Source organism: Mustela putorius, unplaced genomic scaffold (genome assembly GCF_011764305.1).
Source record: "Mustela putorius furo isolate JIRA1106 unplaced genomic scaffold, ASM1176430v1.1 tig00003987_pilon_pilon_pilon, whole genome shotgun sequence".
Classification (NCBI taxonomy): domain Eukaryota; kingdom Metazoa; phylum Chordata; class Mammalia; order Carnivora; family Mustelidae; genus Mustela; species Mustela putorius.
In genome coordinates this window covers 1,462,835-1,481,338 of record NW_025422126.1, presented here as the reverse complement: position 1 = coordinate 1,481,338, position 18,504 = coordinate 1,462,835, and the positions used below count along the sequence as shown (strand labels likewise).

At 37.9% G+C, this 18,504-nt stretch overlaps 2 protein-coding genes across 2 annotated transcripts; both read left to right on the top strand.

The window, feature by feature from the left end:
- The first annotated feature begins 2,111 nt into the window (after positions 1 to 2,111).
- LOC101672386 (olfactory receptor 52E2-like) lies at positions 2,112 to 3,053 on the top strand. Its single transcript, XM_004768247.3, has one exon. It carries the CDS (start codon positions 2,118 to 2,120, stop codon positions 3,051 to 3,053), a length of 936 nt encoding a protein of 311 aa, XP_004768304.2. The 5' UTR covers positions 2,112 to 2,117.
- Positions 3,054 to 10,901: 7,848 nt separating this feature from the next.
- LOC101672671 (olfactory receptor 52J3-like) lies at positions 10,902 to 11,952 on the top strand. The gene is made up of 2 exons (XM_045071490.1): positions 10,902 to 11,819; positions 11,944 to 11,952. The coding sequence occupies exons 1-2, from the start codon at positions 10,902 to 10,904 to the stop codon at positions 11,950 to 11,952; spliced, it is 927 nt and encodes a 308-aa protein (XP_044927425.1).
- The last annotated feature ends 6,552 nt before the right edge of the window (positions 11,953 to 18,504 follow it).

Here is an 18,504-nt window from a genome sequence, read left to right as displayed (position 1 = left end):
TCACAGCCTGTCTACTTAGCTATTGAGGCCTCATGGTAGGTTATAATTATCTGAGTTGAGAAAAACACTAATTTGTTTGTCTCACTATTTATTTATTTATTTGACAGAGATCACAGTAGGCAGAGAGGCAGACAGAGAGAGAGGGGGAAGCAGGCTCCCTGCTGAGCAAAGAGCCCAATGTGGGGCTCGATCCCAGAGCACTGGGATCATGACCCAGGCCCAAAGCAGAGGCTTTAACCCACTGAGCCACCCAGGTGCCCCATCCCACTACTTTATTCTTAAACAAAGAACATAATACCATCTGTCTCTCTATCAGTTTGAGTATGAACTCTATACTATGAGCTAAAGTAATTTTCTTTACTGAGAATCTATTATGTATGATGAAAAAAGGACAGCATTGTTTTTATCACTTTCCACAATTACTGTGTACATTCCTAATCTTCAGAGATGTTATTGAGGAGCACAAAAATTTTTTAACAAAATAATCTGCCATTGACACTTCACCAATATTGATAAATCACAGAAAATTAAGCCACCATAATTGAATTCTACTTTTTATCCGTGGGCAGGTCACATCACACCTTTTCAGACTATTCAATATTCCACTACCAGGCCAGAACATTATAGAAGAAAGACTTTATTTTTATGGACATTTTGCAGTGTCTCCTACCAAAAATATCTATTGTTTTCAACTTCCTTTCTTTTCTAATATCTGCCATTTCTTCCTAGGACTTCCAGCTTTCCCCATCCATATTTTATTACTCCTTCTAGTACTTGTTTATCATGGACATGACCCTGTTCTTCCTGGCTTCTTTCCCATATTACAGTGTCTGGGAAAGAGCCTAGTTGTCTTACTGAAAGTGTTATCATCATTAGTAGTGATCCTCTGGAATCCTCCAATGAAACAAAATGAAGAAAAGATGCTTTCACTACGAAATAATTACATGTAATGAATGAGCAAGTGATTTGAAAATACTCTAACAAATGAAGTAAATAAGGTACATAAAAATATATTACAGTTTGGGTAACTTTGAAAATGATAGGTTCAGCTCACTCAAATATGCCACCTAGTCTTTTCTTCAATATATTTATCAGGTATCTTCAAGTCTTAAAATTATGACTCCCTCAGATTCATAATGAAAACACTGATATCTTTTATTCTGATGGATGTGAGTTTAAAAGAAATTATGTTTGTGTGATTGTGTGTGGACAAAGGGAAGCTGGGTGTGTCTGTCACGACTGAGGCATGAATTAGCTTTGCCTTACTATTCACTCTTTCCATTTCAGCTTTATGATTTCTTCTCTACTTTCTTTCTGTCCTTCTGTAACTATAAGCACTTGAAGCATTTGGTGAGTGTGTTAAACTATTTTCAGTTCAGACCCGTATGTGAAAACATGGTAACTGTTTCTCTCCATGTGTTTATAAAAATCTGAGCTGAAACTTGCACAGGTCTGACAACATGGAAAGAGTCAGGACCTTAATGAATGACAGTCGTTGCTTTTTTGATCAAATTTCTTCTTCTGTGATAAGAATAATGAATGACTGCTAACTAATGGATTGATTTTAATCCCACAGACTTATTTTTAATAGTGTAGACTAATTTTAATGAGTTTGTGTTCATTAACACTTGCTACCTATCTTGTGTTTTAACACATATATGTTACCATCTAACCTAATAAAACCAATAGAAATAACTTTTACAGGGGCTGTCATACCCCTTCTATGCCAGAATGGAAAATAAATTGTGTGGGTGATGATAGAAGGTAATTAATGAAGTAAGTAAGTATTAAGGCAAAACCTTAGCATGATTCTAGTGGTAATACACTTGCAAATTAAAAGAGAGGGGTTGACAAAGATGAATATATTAAGTAAAATATTTATTGCAATCTACTATTTACTTCTTCCAAAAGCTTCTTGCTGAGAATTCACTTCATATTTTTCTATGTGGATTTCTATTTGTACATTTCTAGTTGTATGGGTTAACTGAGGAAGAAAATGTACACAATTGTATATTTTTGTTTTTCTTAGGTTTAAAACATTGCAGAGTTTTATCGGGGTCCCACAGATTAGTGAACACACATCTATAAGAACATGGACTTACGCATTACCTAGCAGGATGTCCCTTCCCAATGACACCCAGTTTCATCCTTCCTCCTTCTTATTGCTGGGGATCCCAGGACTTGAAAGAGTTCACATGTGGATTGGTTTTCCCTTTTGTGTTGTGTATGTGATTGCACTCTTAGGAAACCTCACAATTCTGTTTGTGATCCAGGCTGAAAACAGCCTACACCAACCTATGTTTTACTTCCTGGCTATGTTGGCTACTATTGATTTGGGTCTGTCCACCGCTACCATCCCTAAGATGCTTGGGATCTTCTGGTTTAGTCTTAGGGAGATACTCTTTGATGCTTGTCTCACTCAGATGTTTTTTATCCACAACTTCACTGGTATGGAGTCAGCAGTCCTGTTGGCAATGGCTTATGACCGCTATGTGGCCATCTGCAACCCACTCCGATATAGCACCATCCTCACCAACAAGGCTGTTTCTCTGATTGGTGTGGGTGTGTTAGTGAGATCATTCATTTCTGTGATACCATTTGTATTTCTTATTTTGCGATTGCCCTTCTGTGGGAATTATGCCATTCCCCATAGCTACTGTGAACACATGGGTCTTGCTCGCCTCTCTTGTGCCAGCATCAAGATCAACATCATCTATGGATTGGGTGCTATTTCAATCCTAGTCTTTGACATCATAGCCATTGCCCTGTCGTATGTTCAGATACTCCGTGCTGTTTTCCGTCTTCCTTCACGTGAAGCCCGACTCAAGTCCCTCAGCACATGTGGTTCTCATGTTTGTGTCATCCTTGCCTTCTATACACCGGCCCTCTTTTCCTTCATGACACATCGCTTTGGCCGAAATGTCCCCCGCTATATCCACATACTCCTGGCCAATCTCTACGTCATAGTGCCACCAATGCTCAACCCTGTCATATACGGAGTCAGGACCAAGCAGATCTATGACCGTGTGAAGAAAATATTCTCTCAAACATAAAGAATTAAAAAGGAATAGCACCTAATGTATGTGAGATGGAACTTCTGAGCAGAGAAACACCTTGTTATATTAAATAAATGTGCTTGGCAATAATGTTCATGGGAGGGAGGGTCTATAAATAGTTTGATGAATTCAGAAAGTGAAAGCTTAAGCTTGGCTATCCAATTCGTATGGTAGGTGATGGCCCATTCATCTTTTTTTTTTTAATTTTTTATTTTTTATAAACATATATTTTTATCCCCAGGGGTACAGGTCTGTGAATCACCAGGTTTACACATTTCACAGCACTCACCAAAGCGTGGGATTATGGCCATTCATCTTTATATGGGATTTTGAATCTCTGGTGTCAGTAGAGGTAAAGTAGAATTTACAGGGTGTGCTGCCTTTTTTGTGTGCTAGTGACCCTACCTCACTCACAGGCTTTTTGGATAATTCTTCTTTTTCTCCTCCTCCTCCTCTTCCCCCTCCCCCTCCTCCTCCTCCTTCTTCATCTCTAGGCATCCTTGTCTCTTTCTTTCTTCTTATTTTGCATCCCCTTCTTATCTCTCTTTCATTTTCTTTTTCCCTTTCTTCAGAAATTAGTCATTTTCATTCCATTATAAGAACTATATTGTGATATCCTGTGATTTCACCATAAATAGTGTAAACATCCAACATTTTGTAGATTAAGTCCTTATTTTGTACAGAGAGATGGAGAAAAGAAATAAATGGGGCTACAAAATACTTCACCTTAAATTTTTATGTAAAGTTTGTTACAAATATATTTCAGTTTTCATTGACCCAACTCTGATGTACACATAAAGGAAGAAGCTGCCTGCAGCTGGAGACTCTTCTTACTGTCACCTTGGTTCTATTGGTTTCCTAACTTACTTTTAGACTCATTTTGTAGATGTTTCCCTTGTCCTGTCTTTGCATATATGATTTTCACAGTAAACAGAACTTTAGTATATTCCTGGCTCTAACATTAGTACATATATTTCAATGATTCCCAATTCCTTTACTATCTAAATACAGTCATAGTTTTATTTCAAAGGACTAAGCATGTAGACTTAAATTATATGATGTTTAAGTCATCAGCATAGTGCCCTGCATGTTGGTTACAGTAAACACAAAATAATTGTTAGTTGTTAGCATTACCATCATAATTTGTATTACTGTGCTTCATTTATTATTCTCACCCTTGATAACAGTACTTCTATTAAAGCTGTTTATGGGTTTTATTTTAATAGCACCCTTGCAGAAAATACACTAAAGCTGAAGTGACATAAAGTATAATAACTATCAAATATAATAATATACATTATATATGTACATTATACACACACACTCAAAAGATACTAATGCACAGCTAATTAGCTGACATTTTATAAAAACTTGGTTTTCTTAAAATTATTTAGGGGAAATTTTAAAAATGCTCATTTCCCCTAAGTCCATAACAAATGACATTTACATTTTTCATGTATATATTTAGCAAATACCTCTCAGTCTTTAAAGCAGAAATCTTTAATTTGGAAATAATTATTCACATCTTTTATTCTTCTCTTCCTCTGTGTATAATACAAGGGAACTAATTTCCACAATCTTGTGTCATATCAGCTCATATTTATTAATCTCACTTATGTTCCTTTTCCTATCTGTATCCTGATCTCTTGCACCAACCACATGATAACTCTTCTCTCTGAAGTACTTCTATTGCCAGCCAGCTCCAGTCTTCCATACTAGCAAATTTTATTTTATAAATACCTTTCAGATATTTTATTTTCTGTTTCCAATAGTACCATCTTTATTTAGCATTTCTAGTGACGAGCATGTGATCTTAGGAATTTTGCTATATTCCCCATGCCAGACATCCTCCTAACTTTAGGTTCCTTCTCACAAGCAACATCCTTGGTTTTTGTTTTGTAGAGCTATGGCTATTGCTTGATAAACTCCTCTCTGATGCAAATATATCACTAAGTGCCTTTCTCTTCCTCATTCACTGAACAGTAATGGCACATCAATTTTCTGGTATTTGAACTTGAATTTTTAAAATCTACTATTCAAATAAAACCTTATTTCAGGGAAAGGTAAACATTGGTTCACACAGGAGTGAATTTTTATATGTCTGCAAATTTTAAGGAAACTTCTCTCACATTGTTGAAGTAATACTTACTTTTCTTGGTTTACTTAGTTTTCTTGGCACTTATGATTTGTTCTCTTACAACTTGATATTATAATGACTTGTAGTGAGTGCATTTCATTTTCTCTCCTCCTGGGCCATAAAGAAATTAATCTTACCTTATGTATCCACTCAGTTATTCACAGGGTGAATCACTCATCTACTCAATAAATGAATGCTGAATGAATCAATCTAATAAAGAATAAAATAACTTATGTGCTTGCTATTAATCATAATATAAGAAAGCTGCCATTAGATGTATGTGGTGGTGTAAGCTACCATTGTGAATTTTTTTTTTTAAATGATATAACTGATATGATCAGTGGGAATATCATCTCCCAGTCAGTGGTTTTCCTAGTGCATTACCATCCTAATAGAAACTATGGTACGTAGTGTTCTTATATTGTTCTATGATTAAGTAATGTAATTTCACTTCTATTTTTTATTCATGATGTTGAAGAATAAATTTTGACTTGTTATTTCATAATATTAGAGTAAAATCTTTCCTTTCTTTGACGTCCATGTATTTCATCTTTTCAAGTACATTTTATGTTATTTTATTTTTATGTTGAATTAATTTTTATTGACTTTTACTATCCAGCAAGGCTGTCATTCAGAATAAAAAGAGAGATATAGAACTTCTAGGACAGACAGAAACTGAAAGAATATGTGACCACCAAGCCAGCCCTGCAAGAAATACTAAGGGGGATCCTTTAAGTGAAGAGAGACCCCCAAGAGTAACATAGGCTAAAATGAAACAGAGACAATCTACATAAACAGGGACTTTACAGCTAATGCAATGGCACTAGATTAATATCTTTTGACAGTTACACTGAATGTAAGTGGGCTCAGTGCTCCAAACAAAAGACACAGGGTATCACATTGGATAGAAAAGCAAGGCCCATCCATATGCTGTCAAAAAACTCATTTTAGACCTAAAGCCACTTCCAGACTGAAAGTGAGGGGATGGAGAACAATTTACCATGCTAATGGACCTCAAAAGAAAGCTGGGATAGCAATCCTCATATGAGATAAAATAACTTCAATCCAAAGACTAATAAGAAATGAAGCAGGACATTATATCATACTTAAGGGGTATATTCAGCAAGAATATCAAACAATTATAAATATTTCTGTCCCAACATGGGAACAGTCAATTATACAAACCAATTAATAACCATAGTAAAGACACACATTGATAATAATACATGAATAGCTTCATGAATACATGAATGACTTCAACATTGCACTCACACCAATGGACAAATTAAACTGAAGATCAAACAAGAAATGAGGGCTTTTGAATGACACACTGGACCAGATGGACTTCAAAGATATATACAGAACATTCCATCCTAAAACAGAAGAATACTCATTCTTTTTGAGTGCACACGGAACTTTCTCTAGAATGGACCACATACTGGGTCACAAATCTGGTTTCAAGTGATACAAAAGATTGAGATTATTCTTTCCATATTTTCAGACCACAATGCTTTGAAACTAGAACTCAACCAAAAGGAAAAATTTGGAAGGAATGCAAACACTTGGAGGTTAAAAAGCAACCTGCTAAAGAATGAATGGGTTTTGGATTACTGCTTGCATTTCCCTGCTGGTTATTTGTCTATTTAGATTTTCTATTTCTTCTTGTTTCAGTTTTGGTAGTTAATAAGTTTTCAGGAATGCAATCATTTCTTCCAGGTTATCTAATTTATTAGCATATAGATGATCCTAATATGGTCTTAAAATTGTCTTGATGTTGATCATGATCTTTCCCCTTCCATTCATGATTTTATTAATTTGGGTCCTTTCTTTGGTGTTGGTCATGACCTCTCCCCTTTAATTCATGATTTTATTAATTTGGGTCTTTTCTCTTTTCTTTTAGATAAGTCTAGCCAGAGGGTTATTGATCTTAGTAAGTCTTCCAAAGAATCTCTTCTAAATTCATTCATCTATTCTACTTCTGGTTTGTATTTCATTGATTTCTGATCTAATATTCATTATCTCTGTTCTCCTGCTTGGTTTAAGCTTTTTTTTTTTTTAACTGTTTTTTTCTCCACCTCTGTTAGGTGTAGGGTTACCTTGTGTATTTGGAAATTTTTTTAAATTTTTTGAGAGAGGCTTATGTACTTCCTTCTTAGGGCAGCCTTTGCTGTATCCCAGAGGTTTTGAACTGATTTGTTTTCATTATCATTAGTTTCCATGAATTTTTAAAATTCTTCTTAGGAATAAACTTAACCAAAAGGTAAAGGGTCTATATGCGAGAAACTACAGAACACTTATGAAAGATGTAGAGGAAGACACAAAGTGATGGAAAAATAGTCTATGCTCATGGATTGGAAGAATAAGCATTGTTAAAATGTCTATGCTGGCCAAGTGATCTACACATTCAGTGCAATCCCCATCAAAATATCACTGGCATTTTTACAGAAATGAACAAACAATCCTAAAATTTGTATGGAATCAAAAAGGATTCCAAATCACCAAGGGAATGTTGAAAAAGAAAACCAAAGCTGGGGGTATGATGCCTGACTTCAAGATATATTGCAAGACTGTGATTATCAAGACAGCATGGTACTGGCACAAAAACAGACAGATCAATGGAACAGAATAGAGAACCCAGATATGGAACCTCAACTCTGTGGTCAACTAATCTTTGACAAAGCAGTAAAGAATATCCAATAGAAAAAAGACAGTCTCTTCAATAAATGATGCTGGGAAAATTGGACAGCCACATGCAGAAGAATGAAACCACCATTCTCTTACACCATACACAAAGATCAACTCAAAATAGATGAAAGACCTGAATGTGAGACAGGAATCCATCAAAATCCTAGATGAGAACACAGGCAGTAACCTCTTTGACCTTGGCCACAGTAACTTCTTGCAAGACACGTCTCTAAAGGCAAGAGAAACAAAAGCAGAAATGAACTTTTGGGACTTCATTAGGATAAAAAACTGCGCAGCAAAGCAAAAGGGTTGCAGAAAGGGAGGTGGTGAGGGAATTGGTAACAGGTGATGGGCATTAATGAGGGTATGTGATGTGAGGAGCACTGAGTGTTACACAGAATTAATGATTTATTGAACACTACATCAAAAACTAATGATGTACTATATGTTATTTAATTAAATTTAAATAAAGAAGAAAGCCAGTAAGACTAGCAGTACATAGAAAAGAAAGAAGAAATTTTGTCTTATTTGTTAGCTATGATATATTAATAAATTATTGAGATTCCTAAGACACGGGTATGGGGAGGGGAGATACATGTATTGGTCATTAATGTTCTAAATCTGCACTGTTATAATATATAATAAAATCAAGATGCAAAATTTACCCAGTAAGAGATTCTGTTCACTTCATATTTCATATGAATATATTTGGTAGCATTCGTTTTGCCCCTCTGATTCTTACTGACAAGATGTAGGTGGGGAAGGTGGGTGTATGTCTGCAATCTATCAGTCTCTTTATCTCAGATGCAGAGAAAGAGATCTTTCTCAGGAGACTCTTGGGTATTAGTTCTGGTTCATGCAGGGAATTAGAGTTGGCTTTGTTTTCAGACAGTCCCCCAAGGACCCTAAATATGGGTAGTATAAAACCTTATTCCCTTTAGTAGATATACTGGAGCTCTCTAGCCCTATTCCTGCTGGAGGTGAGTTTCCTATTAAATGTGTGATGGAGATGAATAGTGACCAGAGACTCTTGTCTAAAAGTTAAGGAACAGACTACAGCTACATTTATTAACCTAATATATTTTATCTCACTCCTGTAGAAAGATCTTCTGACTGAAAGAAGTCTTACTATATTACACTGAGACAATTTAAATTTTTTAAATTTATAAAGTCCCTATAGAAGGAACTTAAAGTTGTGGTACAAATGATCTCAATTCTCAGTGATAATTGTGTATCAGGGCATGGTCTTCCAAAATACGAATTTAAAAATATATGTTTATAAAAAATAAAAAATTATAAAAATAGGCTCTTCAAGGGCCCAGAGTAAGTGCAGATTTATAAAATTGATTACAAAGAGGGAAGCAGAGACATAAGCAGCCTGAAGATGAACATTATGTACAGGCTTGCAGGACTTACCTAGTTGGGGGATCTCTGTTTTTTAAATGTTATTAATAAAATATTTCTCCAAATCTGGACGTTTCTCTGTCACTTTTCTCAGGAGTAAATGAGAGCTGAGATGACCTTCTTTCCTACATTCGTTCCTATCTTCTTTCCCTTATGATTCCTTATGTTTTTCTTTCTTGTCTTCCTTTTTTCACTTTTCCTCCCCTCTTTTCCTATCTTTTTTATACGTTCCTTTTTTTCCTATAGTGATATCTCTGCTTTTTTTTTTTCTATAAGGAGAAAGAAAGAAAGATAGGAGGAGGAAGGATGGATGGGAAGATGGAGAAAAGGAGAAACAGAGAGAGATCACAACTACAGTGTGGTAAATCAGGAGTGTGTATTTCTTAAGCCTGATGTTGACCACCATGATTATAATTGGAAACAAATCTTTACTTCTCTCAAAGCTTCTTCTTTCAATATAGATTTTCACTATTCTTCCCCCAAATCTCCCTCCTCCCCCCACACACTACAAAGATGGGTAGAATTGCTGGATATATGGAAAGAATTTGGCAACCAACAGAAATCTTCAGATTCTTTATTAATTCCAATCAGAATGTTATAAAAAAGAGATGTGTTTCTCTCCTGGAGGTAATTTCTAGCTGCAGAATTTTACTATCTTTGTGTGTCTTTTTTTCATATCTGATGCACAGTACAGTGTATGGTGTGTTTATCCATCTTTGTGCAACTCTTATTATATCTGAGATTCAGCACAGCGCATCTGTGGGGGAATCTGAGTAAATATGGAGAGATGCAGTCATCAAAATGACCAGATCATTTTGGATCTGGTTTTCTAAATATGTATCAATGTATACTGAACACTGAACAAAACAGTTAATGAAATCTTGTTGTATTTACTATCATTCTATAGTTCTAGGTACACTTATATTACCTTTATATTGTCATATTTTGTGTGCAGTTGTCTGTACTGTTGCTTGGTGATTTTGTGTTGATGTGTTTAGGTAAAGTGAAGTTTGTCTCCAAAGAAGATTGATATTTCAGTATAAATATAAGCCATTTTGTTTTTAAAATTCCCTCCAGTTTTTATTGGGGCTTCAGTAAGGAATATATGATATTATTGTCCAAAACTTGAAAGGGAGGGAGACTTTTTATGAAGTTAATGTTCCTTCCATTTGAAGAGTGCTAAGTGTGTTCCCGCATATTACTTTATAACTCATTTTAGCATTAGTTTTTCTTTTCTTTTTTTTCCTTTTCCTTATCTATCTTTCTTTCTTTCTCTCCCTTTCTTTCTTTCTTTCTTTCTTTCTTTCTTTCTTTCTTTCTTTCCTTTCATAATAGAGAGAGAAAGAAGAGAAAGGCAGAGAGAGAAGGAGAGAGATGCTTAAGCAGGCTCCATGCCCAATCAGAGCCCAATGTGGGCTCAGTCTCACAACTGTGAGATCATGACCTAAACTAAAATCAAGAGTTGGACAGTTAAATGTTTGAGCCACCCAGGCCTCCCAGCATTAGCTTTTATAATAAGAAAACTGCAGATAAAAATTAAGCCTACTGGAAAGTTTTGAGATATGCTCTTGTTTTTCCTTCTAGAGTAGTCAACTACTTATCATCTCATCCGTGGCAAGATGTTCCACACAAACACTTCCACTTTCCACCCAGACACCTTCTTTCTTACAGGCATCCCAGGACTTGAGTGTTCCCATGGCTGGATCTCCCTGCCTTTTTGCTCCATTTACTTAATGGCTCTGTTGGGCAATGCTACGATTTTGCTGATCATCTGGTCTGACCATACTCTGCGGGATCCTATGTTCTACTTCCTAGCCATCTTATCAGCCATAGATCTGGCCCTCTCCACAACCTCAGTGCCCAGAATGCTGGGTATCTTCTGGTTTGATGCACATGAAATTGGTTTTGGAGCCTGTGTGGCTCAGATGTTTCTGATACACACCTTTACAGGAATGGAGTCCGCTGTTCTGCTGGCTATGGCTTTTGACCGCTATGTGGCTATCTGCGTGCCACTCCATTACACAACCACCCTGACACCCCGAGTGCTAGCAGGCATTGGTGTGGGTATTATAATGCGCCCTGTCTTGCTTATGTTGCCCATTCTCTACCTAACCCATCGACTGCCCTTCTGTGAGACTCGAATTATTGCTCACTCCTACTGTGAACACATGGGCATCGCCAAGTTGGCCTGTGCCAGCATTCGAGTTAATGCCATTTATGGGCTTTTTGTGGCTTCTTTTCTTATTTTAGATGTGGCATTGATTGGAATCTCTTATGCCTACATCCTTCGTGCAGTTTTCCGCCTCCCATCTCAAGAGGCTCGTCACAAAGCTCTGAGTACGTGTGGGTCACATGTTGGGGTCATGTGTGTTTTCTATACTCCTTCTCTCTTTTCCTTCCTCACCCACCGATTTGGCAAAAAAATTCCCCATTATGTCCACATCCTGGTTGCCAATCTCTATGTGGTTGTTCCACCTGCCCTCAATCCTATCATCTATGGTGTGAGGACAAAGCAGATTCGTGAGTGTGTGATCCGTGTTTTCACCTCAACATAAAATCCCTTGTTTCCTTAGCTCTTGAAGGTGTGGTCAGAACTGAAAGAAGTTGATTTTGACCCAACTCTAGGTTAATTATCTTTTTAAGTGCTCCTCATACCAAGAGATCCTGTAACTCCTAAAGGAACAAACTTTAGAGAAAGCTTTCTGTTCTCTCTTTTTTTTTTTTAAAGATTTTATTTATTTATTTGACAGATAGAGACCAGAAGTGGGCAGAGAGGCAGGCGGGGGTGCGGGGGAGAAGCAGGCTCCTGCAAGCAGAGAGCCCGATGCGGGGCTTGATCCCCAGGACCCTGAGATCATGACCTGAGCTGAAGGCAGAGGCTTTAACCCACTGAGCCACCCAGGTGCCCTGAGAATGCTTTCTGTTCTTAAATCTCAATGTTTCTTCTCCCTGTTGGTGTGGAGTGCTTGTTTTTCTGAATATTGGGTTCCCTTACAGTAGGGGGAAAATCCCACGAGAGCCTTTTCCTTTTAAGTATAGAGATTTAGTGAACCTCCATTTCTCTATGTTTGAAAATAGGATAGTATTCCAGCTGGCACACTTAGTTTATGTCAATTGCCTTGTTTTCTCTGAAACAAAGAACTAGTTTTGAATGTAAAATAAAAAAATATGTTGGAGGGAGGAGTCAAGATGGCGGAGAAGTAGCAAGCTGAGACTGCTTCAGCTAGCCGGAGATCAGCTAGATAGCTTATCTAAAGATTGCAAACACCTGAAAATCCATCGGCAGATCGAAGAGAAGAAAAACAGCAATTCTGGAAACAGAAAAACAACCACTTTCTGAAAGGTAGGACCTGCAGAGAAGTGAATCCAAAGCGACGGGAAGATAGACCCCGGGGGGAGGGGCCGGCTCCCGGCAAGCGGCGGAGCAACCGCGCACAAAATCAGGACTTTTAAAAGTCTGTTCCGCTGAGGGACATCGCTCCAGAGGCTAAACCGGGGCGAAGCCCACGCGGGGTCAGCGTGGCCTCAGGTCCCGCAGGGTCACAGAAGGATCGGGGGTGTCTGAGTGTCGCAGAGCTTGCGGGTATTGGAACGGGAAAGCCGGCTACAGAGACAGAGCCGACAGTAAGCTCACAGCTCCGTGTTACCTTGAACCGGTCGCAGGCTCGGTGAGCTCGGAGCGCGGCCGGAGGTCAGGCAGACGGGAGTAACTGGGCGCGGTTCTATGAGCGCGCACTGAGGAGTGCGGCCCTGGGCTCTCGGCTCCTCCGGGCCGGAGACCAGGAGGCCGCCATTTGTATTCCCGTCCTCTGGAACTCTACGGAAAGCGCTCAGGGAACAAAAGCTCCTGAAAGCAAACCCGAGCGGATTACTCACCCCGGCCCCAGGTAAGGGCGGTGTAATTCCGCCTGGGGCAAAGACACTTGAGAATCACTACAACAGGCCCCTCCCCCAGAAGATCAACAAGAAATCCAGCCAAGACCAAGTTCACCTACCAAGGAGTGCGGTTTCAATACCAAGGAGAGCAGCAGAATTCCAGAGGAGGAGAAAGCCAAGCACGGAACTCATGGCTTTTTTCCTGTGATTTTTTTTAGTCTTGCAGTTAATTTAATTTTTTCTTTTTCATTTTTTTTTTTTCTCGCCTTCGGGTAAAATTTTTTTTAACTGTTACCTTTTTCTTTTTTAACGATTTTATACTAGTTTATCTAATATATATATTTTTTCTTTTTTACATTTTTCTTAGGTGTATTCTTTTTTTAAAAATTCTTTTCTTTTCTTTTTCTTTTCTTTTTTTTTTCTTTTCCTTTTTTTTTTTTTTTCTTTCTTTCTTCCTTTTTGAACCTCTTTTTATCCCCTTTCTCCCCACTCACGATTTTGGATCTCTTCTAATTTGGTTAAAGCATATTTTCCTGGGGTTGTTGCCACCCTTTTAGTATTTTACTTGCCCCTTCATTTAGTCTTATCTGGACAAAATGACAAGACGTAAAAATTCAACACAAAAAAAAGAACAAGAGGCAGTACCGAAGGCTAGGGACCTAATCAATACAGACATCGGTAATATGTCAGATCTAGACTTCAGAATGACAATTCTCAAGGTTCTAGCCGGGCTCGAAAAAGGCATGGAAGATATTAGAGAAACCCTCTCGAGAGATATAAAAGCCCTTTCTGGAGAAATAAAAGAACTAAAATCTAACCAAGGTGAAATCAAAAAAGCTATTAATGAGGTGCAATCAAAAATGGAGGCTCTAACTGCTAGGATAAATGAGGCAGAAGAAAGAATTAGTGATATAGAAGACCAAATGACAGAGAATAAAGAAGCTGAGCAAAAGAGGGACAAACAGCTACTGGACCACGAGGGGAGAATTCGAGAGATAAGTGACACCATAAGACGAAACAACATTAGAATAATTGGGATTCCAGAAGAAGAAGAAAGTGAGAGGGGAGCAGAAGGTATACTGGAGAGAATTATTGGGGAGAATTTCCCCAATATGGCAAAGGGAACGAGCATCAAAATACAGAAGGTTCAGAGAATGCCCCTCAAAATCAATAAGAATAGGCCCACACCCCCCGTCACCTAATAGTAAAATTTACAAGTCTCAATGACAAAGAGAAAATCCTGAAAGCAGCCCGGGAAAAGAAGTCTGTAACATACAATGGTAAAAATATTAGATTGGCAGCTGACTTATCCACAGAGACCTGGCAGGCCAGAAAGAGCTGGCATGATATTTTCAGAGCACTAAACGAGAAAAACATGCAGCCAAGAATACTACTATATCCAGCTAGGCTATCATTGAAAATAGAAGGAGAGATTAAAAGCTTCCAGGACAAACAACAACTGAAAGAATTTGCAAATACCAAACCAGCTCTACAGGAAATATTGAAAGGGGTCCTCTAAGCAAAGAGAGAGCCTACAAGTGGTAGATCAGAAAGGAACAGAGACCATATACAGTAACAGTCACCTTACAGGCAATACAATGGCACTAAATTCATATCTCTCAATAGTTACCCTGAATGTTAATGGGCTAAATGCCCCTGTCAAAAGACACAGGGTATCAGAATGGATAAAAAAACAAAACCCATCTATATGTTGCCTCCAAGAAACACATTTTAAGCCCGAAGACACCTCCAGATTTAAAGTGAGGGGGTGGAAAAGAATTTACCATGCTAATGGACATCAGAAGAAAGCAGGAGTGGCAATCCTTATATCAGATCAATTAGATTTTAAGCCAAAGACTATAATAAGAGATGAGGAAGGACACTATATCATACTCAAAGGGCCTGTCCAACAAGAAGATTTAACAATTTTAAATATCTATGCCCCCAATGTGGGAGCAGCCAACTATATAAACCAATTAATAACAAAATCAAAGAAACACATCAACAATAATACAATAATAGTTGGGGACTTTAACACTCCCCTCACTGAAATGGACAGGTCATCGAAGCAAAAGATCAGCAAGGAAATAAAGGCCTTAAACGACACACTGGACCAGATGGACATCACAGATATATTCAGAATATTTCATCCCAAAGCAACAGAATACACATTCTTCTCTAGTGCACATGGAACATTCTCCAGAATAGATCACATCCTCGGTCCTAAATCAGGACTCAACCGGTATCAAAAGATTGGGATCATTCCCTGCATATTTTCAGACCACAATGCTCTAAAGCTAGAACTCAACCACAAAAGGAAGTTTGGAAAGAACCCAAATACATGGAGACTAAACAGTATCCTTCTGAAGAATGAATGGGTCAACCGGGAAATTAAAGAAGAATTGAAAAAAATCATGGAAACAAATGATAATGAAAATACAACGGTTCAAAATCTGTGGGACACAACAAAGGCAGTCCTGAGAGGAAAATATATAGCGCTACAAGCCTTTCTCAAGAAACAAGAAAGGTCTCAGGTACACAACCTAACCCTACACCTAAAGGAGCTAGAGAAAGAACAAGAAAGAAACCCTAAGCCCAGCAGGAGAAGAGAAGTCATAAAGATCAGAGCAGAAATCAATGAAATAGAAACCAAAAAAACAATAGAACAAATCAACGAAACTAGGAGCTGGTTCTTTGAAAGAATTAATAAAATTGATAAACCCCTGGCCCGACTTATCAAAAAGAAAAGAGAAAGGACCCAAATAAATAAAATCATGAATGAAAGAGGAGAGATCACAACTAACACCAAAGAAATACAAACTATTATAAGAACATACTATGAGCAACTCTACGGCAATAAATTTGACAATCTGGAAGAAATGGATGCATTCCTAGAAACATATAAACTACCACAACTGAGCCAGGAAGAAAGAGAAAGCCTGAACAGACCCATAACCAGTAAGGAGATTGAAACAGTCATTAAAAATCTCCAAACAAACAAAAGCCCAGGGCGAGACGGCTTCCCGGGGGAATTCTACCAAACATTTAAAGAAGAACTAATTCCTATTCTCCTGAAACTGTTCCAAAAAATAGAAATGGAAGGAAAACTTCCAAACTCATTTTATGAGGCCAGCATCACCTTGATCCCAAAACCAGACAAGGATCCCACCAAAAAAGAGAGCTATAGACCGATATCCTTGATGAACACAGATGCGAAAATACTCAACAAAATACTAGCCAATAGGATTCAACAGTACATTAAAAGGATTATTCACCACGACCAAGTGGGATTTATTCCAGGGCTGCAAGGTTGGTTCAACATCCGCAAATCAGTCAATGTGATACAACACATCAATAAAAGAAAGAACAAGAACCATATGATACTCTCAAAAGATGCTGAAAAAGCATTTGACAAAGTACAACATCCCTTCCTGATCAAAACTCTTCAAAGTGTAGGGATAGAGGGCACATACCTCAATATCATCAAAGCCATCTATGAAAAACCCCACCGCAAATATCATTCTCAATGGAGAAAAAACTGAAAGCTTTTCCGCTAAGGTCAGGAACACGGCAGGGATGTCCATTATCACCACTGCTATTCAACATCGTACTAGAGGTCCTAGCCTCAGCAATCAGACAACAAAAGGAAATTAAAGGCATCCAAATCGGCAAAGAAGAAGTCAAATTATCACTCTTCGCAGATGATATGATACTATATGTGGAAAACCCAAAAGACTCCACTCCAAAACTGCTAGAACTTATACAGGAATTCAGTAAAGTGTCAGGATATAAAATCAATGCACAGAAATCAGTTGCATTTCTCTACACCAACAGCAAGACAGAAGAAAGAGATATTAAGGAGTCAATCCCATTTACAATTGCATCCAAAACCATAAGATACCTAGGAATAAACCTAACCAAAGAGACACAGAATCTATACTCAGAAAACTATAAAGTACTCATGAAAGAAATTGAGGAAGACACAAAGAAATGGAAAAATGTTCCATGCTCCTGGATTGGAAGAATAAATATTGTGAAAATGTCTATGCTACCTAAAGCAATCTACACATTTAATGCAATTCCTATCAAAGTACCATCCATCTTTTTCAAAGAAATGGAACAAATAATTCTAAAATTTATATGGAACCAGAAAAGACCTCGAATAGCCAAAGGGATATTGAAAAAGAAAGCCAACGTTGGTGGCATCACAATTCCGGACTTCAAGCTCTATTACAAAGCTGTCATCATCAAGACAGCATGGTACTGGCACAAAAACAGACACATAGATCAATGGAACAGAATAGAGAGCCCAGAAATAGACCCTCAAATCTATGGTCAACTAATCTTCGACAAAGCAGGAAAGAATGTCCAATGGAAAAAAGACAGCCTTTTCAATAAATGGTGCTGGGAAAATTGGACAGCCACATGCAGAAAAATGAAATTGGACCATTCCCTTACACCACACACAAAAATAGACTCAAAATGGATGAAGGACCTCAATGTACGAAAGGAATCCATCAAAATCCTTGAGGAGAACACGGGCAGCAACCTCTTCGACCTCTGCCGCAGCAACATCTTCCTAGGAACAACGCAAAAGGCAAGGGAAGCAAGGGAAAAAATGAACTACTGGGATTTCATCAAGATCAAAAGCTTTTGCACAGCAAAGGAAACAATTAACAAAATCAAAAGACAACTGACAGAATGGGAGAAGATATTTGCAAACGACATATCAGATAAAGGACTAGTGTCCAGAATCTATAAAGAACTTAGCAAACTCAACACCCAAAGAATAAATAATCCAATCAAGAAATGGGCAGAGGACATGAACAGACATTTCTGCAAAGAAGACATCCAGATGGCGAACAGACACATGAAAAAGTGCTCCATATCACTCGGCATCAGGGAAATACAAATCAAAACCACAATGAGATATCACCTCACACCAGTCAGAATGGCTAAAATCAACAAGTCAGGAAATGACAGATGCTGGCGAGGATGCGGAGAAAGGGGAACCCTCCTACACTGTTGGTGGGAATGCAAGCTGGTGCAGCCACTCTGGAAAACAGCATGGAGGTTCCTCAAAATGTTGAAAATAGAACTGCCCTATGACCCAGAAATTGCACTATTGGGTATTTACCCTAAAGATACAAATGTAGTGATCCAAAGGGGCACATGCACCCGAATGTTTATAGCAGCAATGTCCACAATAGCCAAACTATGGAAAGAACCTAGATGTCCATCAACAGATGAATGGATCAAGAAGATGTGGTATATATACACAATGGAATACTATGCAGCCATCAAAAGAAATGAAATCTTGCCATTTGCAACAACGTGGATGGAACT

What these genes read in the sequence shown, in the direction of transcription:
- LOC101672386 (XM_004768247.3), top strand. Translation starts at nt 2,118, where the DNA reads ATGTCCCTTCCCAATGACACCCAGTTTCATCCTTCCTCCTTCTTATTG.
- LOC101672671 (XM_045071490.1), top strand. Translation starts at nt 10,902, where the DNA reads ATGTTCCACACAAACACTTCCACTTTCCACCCAGACACCTTCTTTCTT.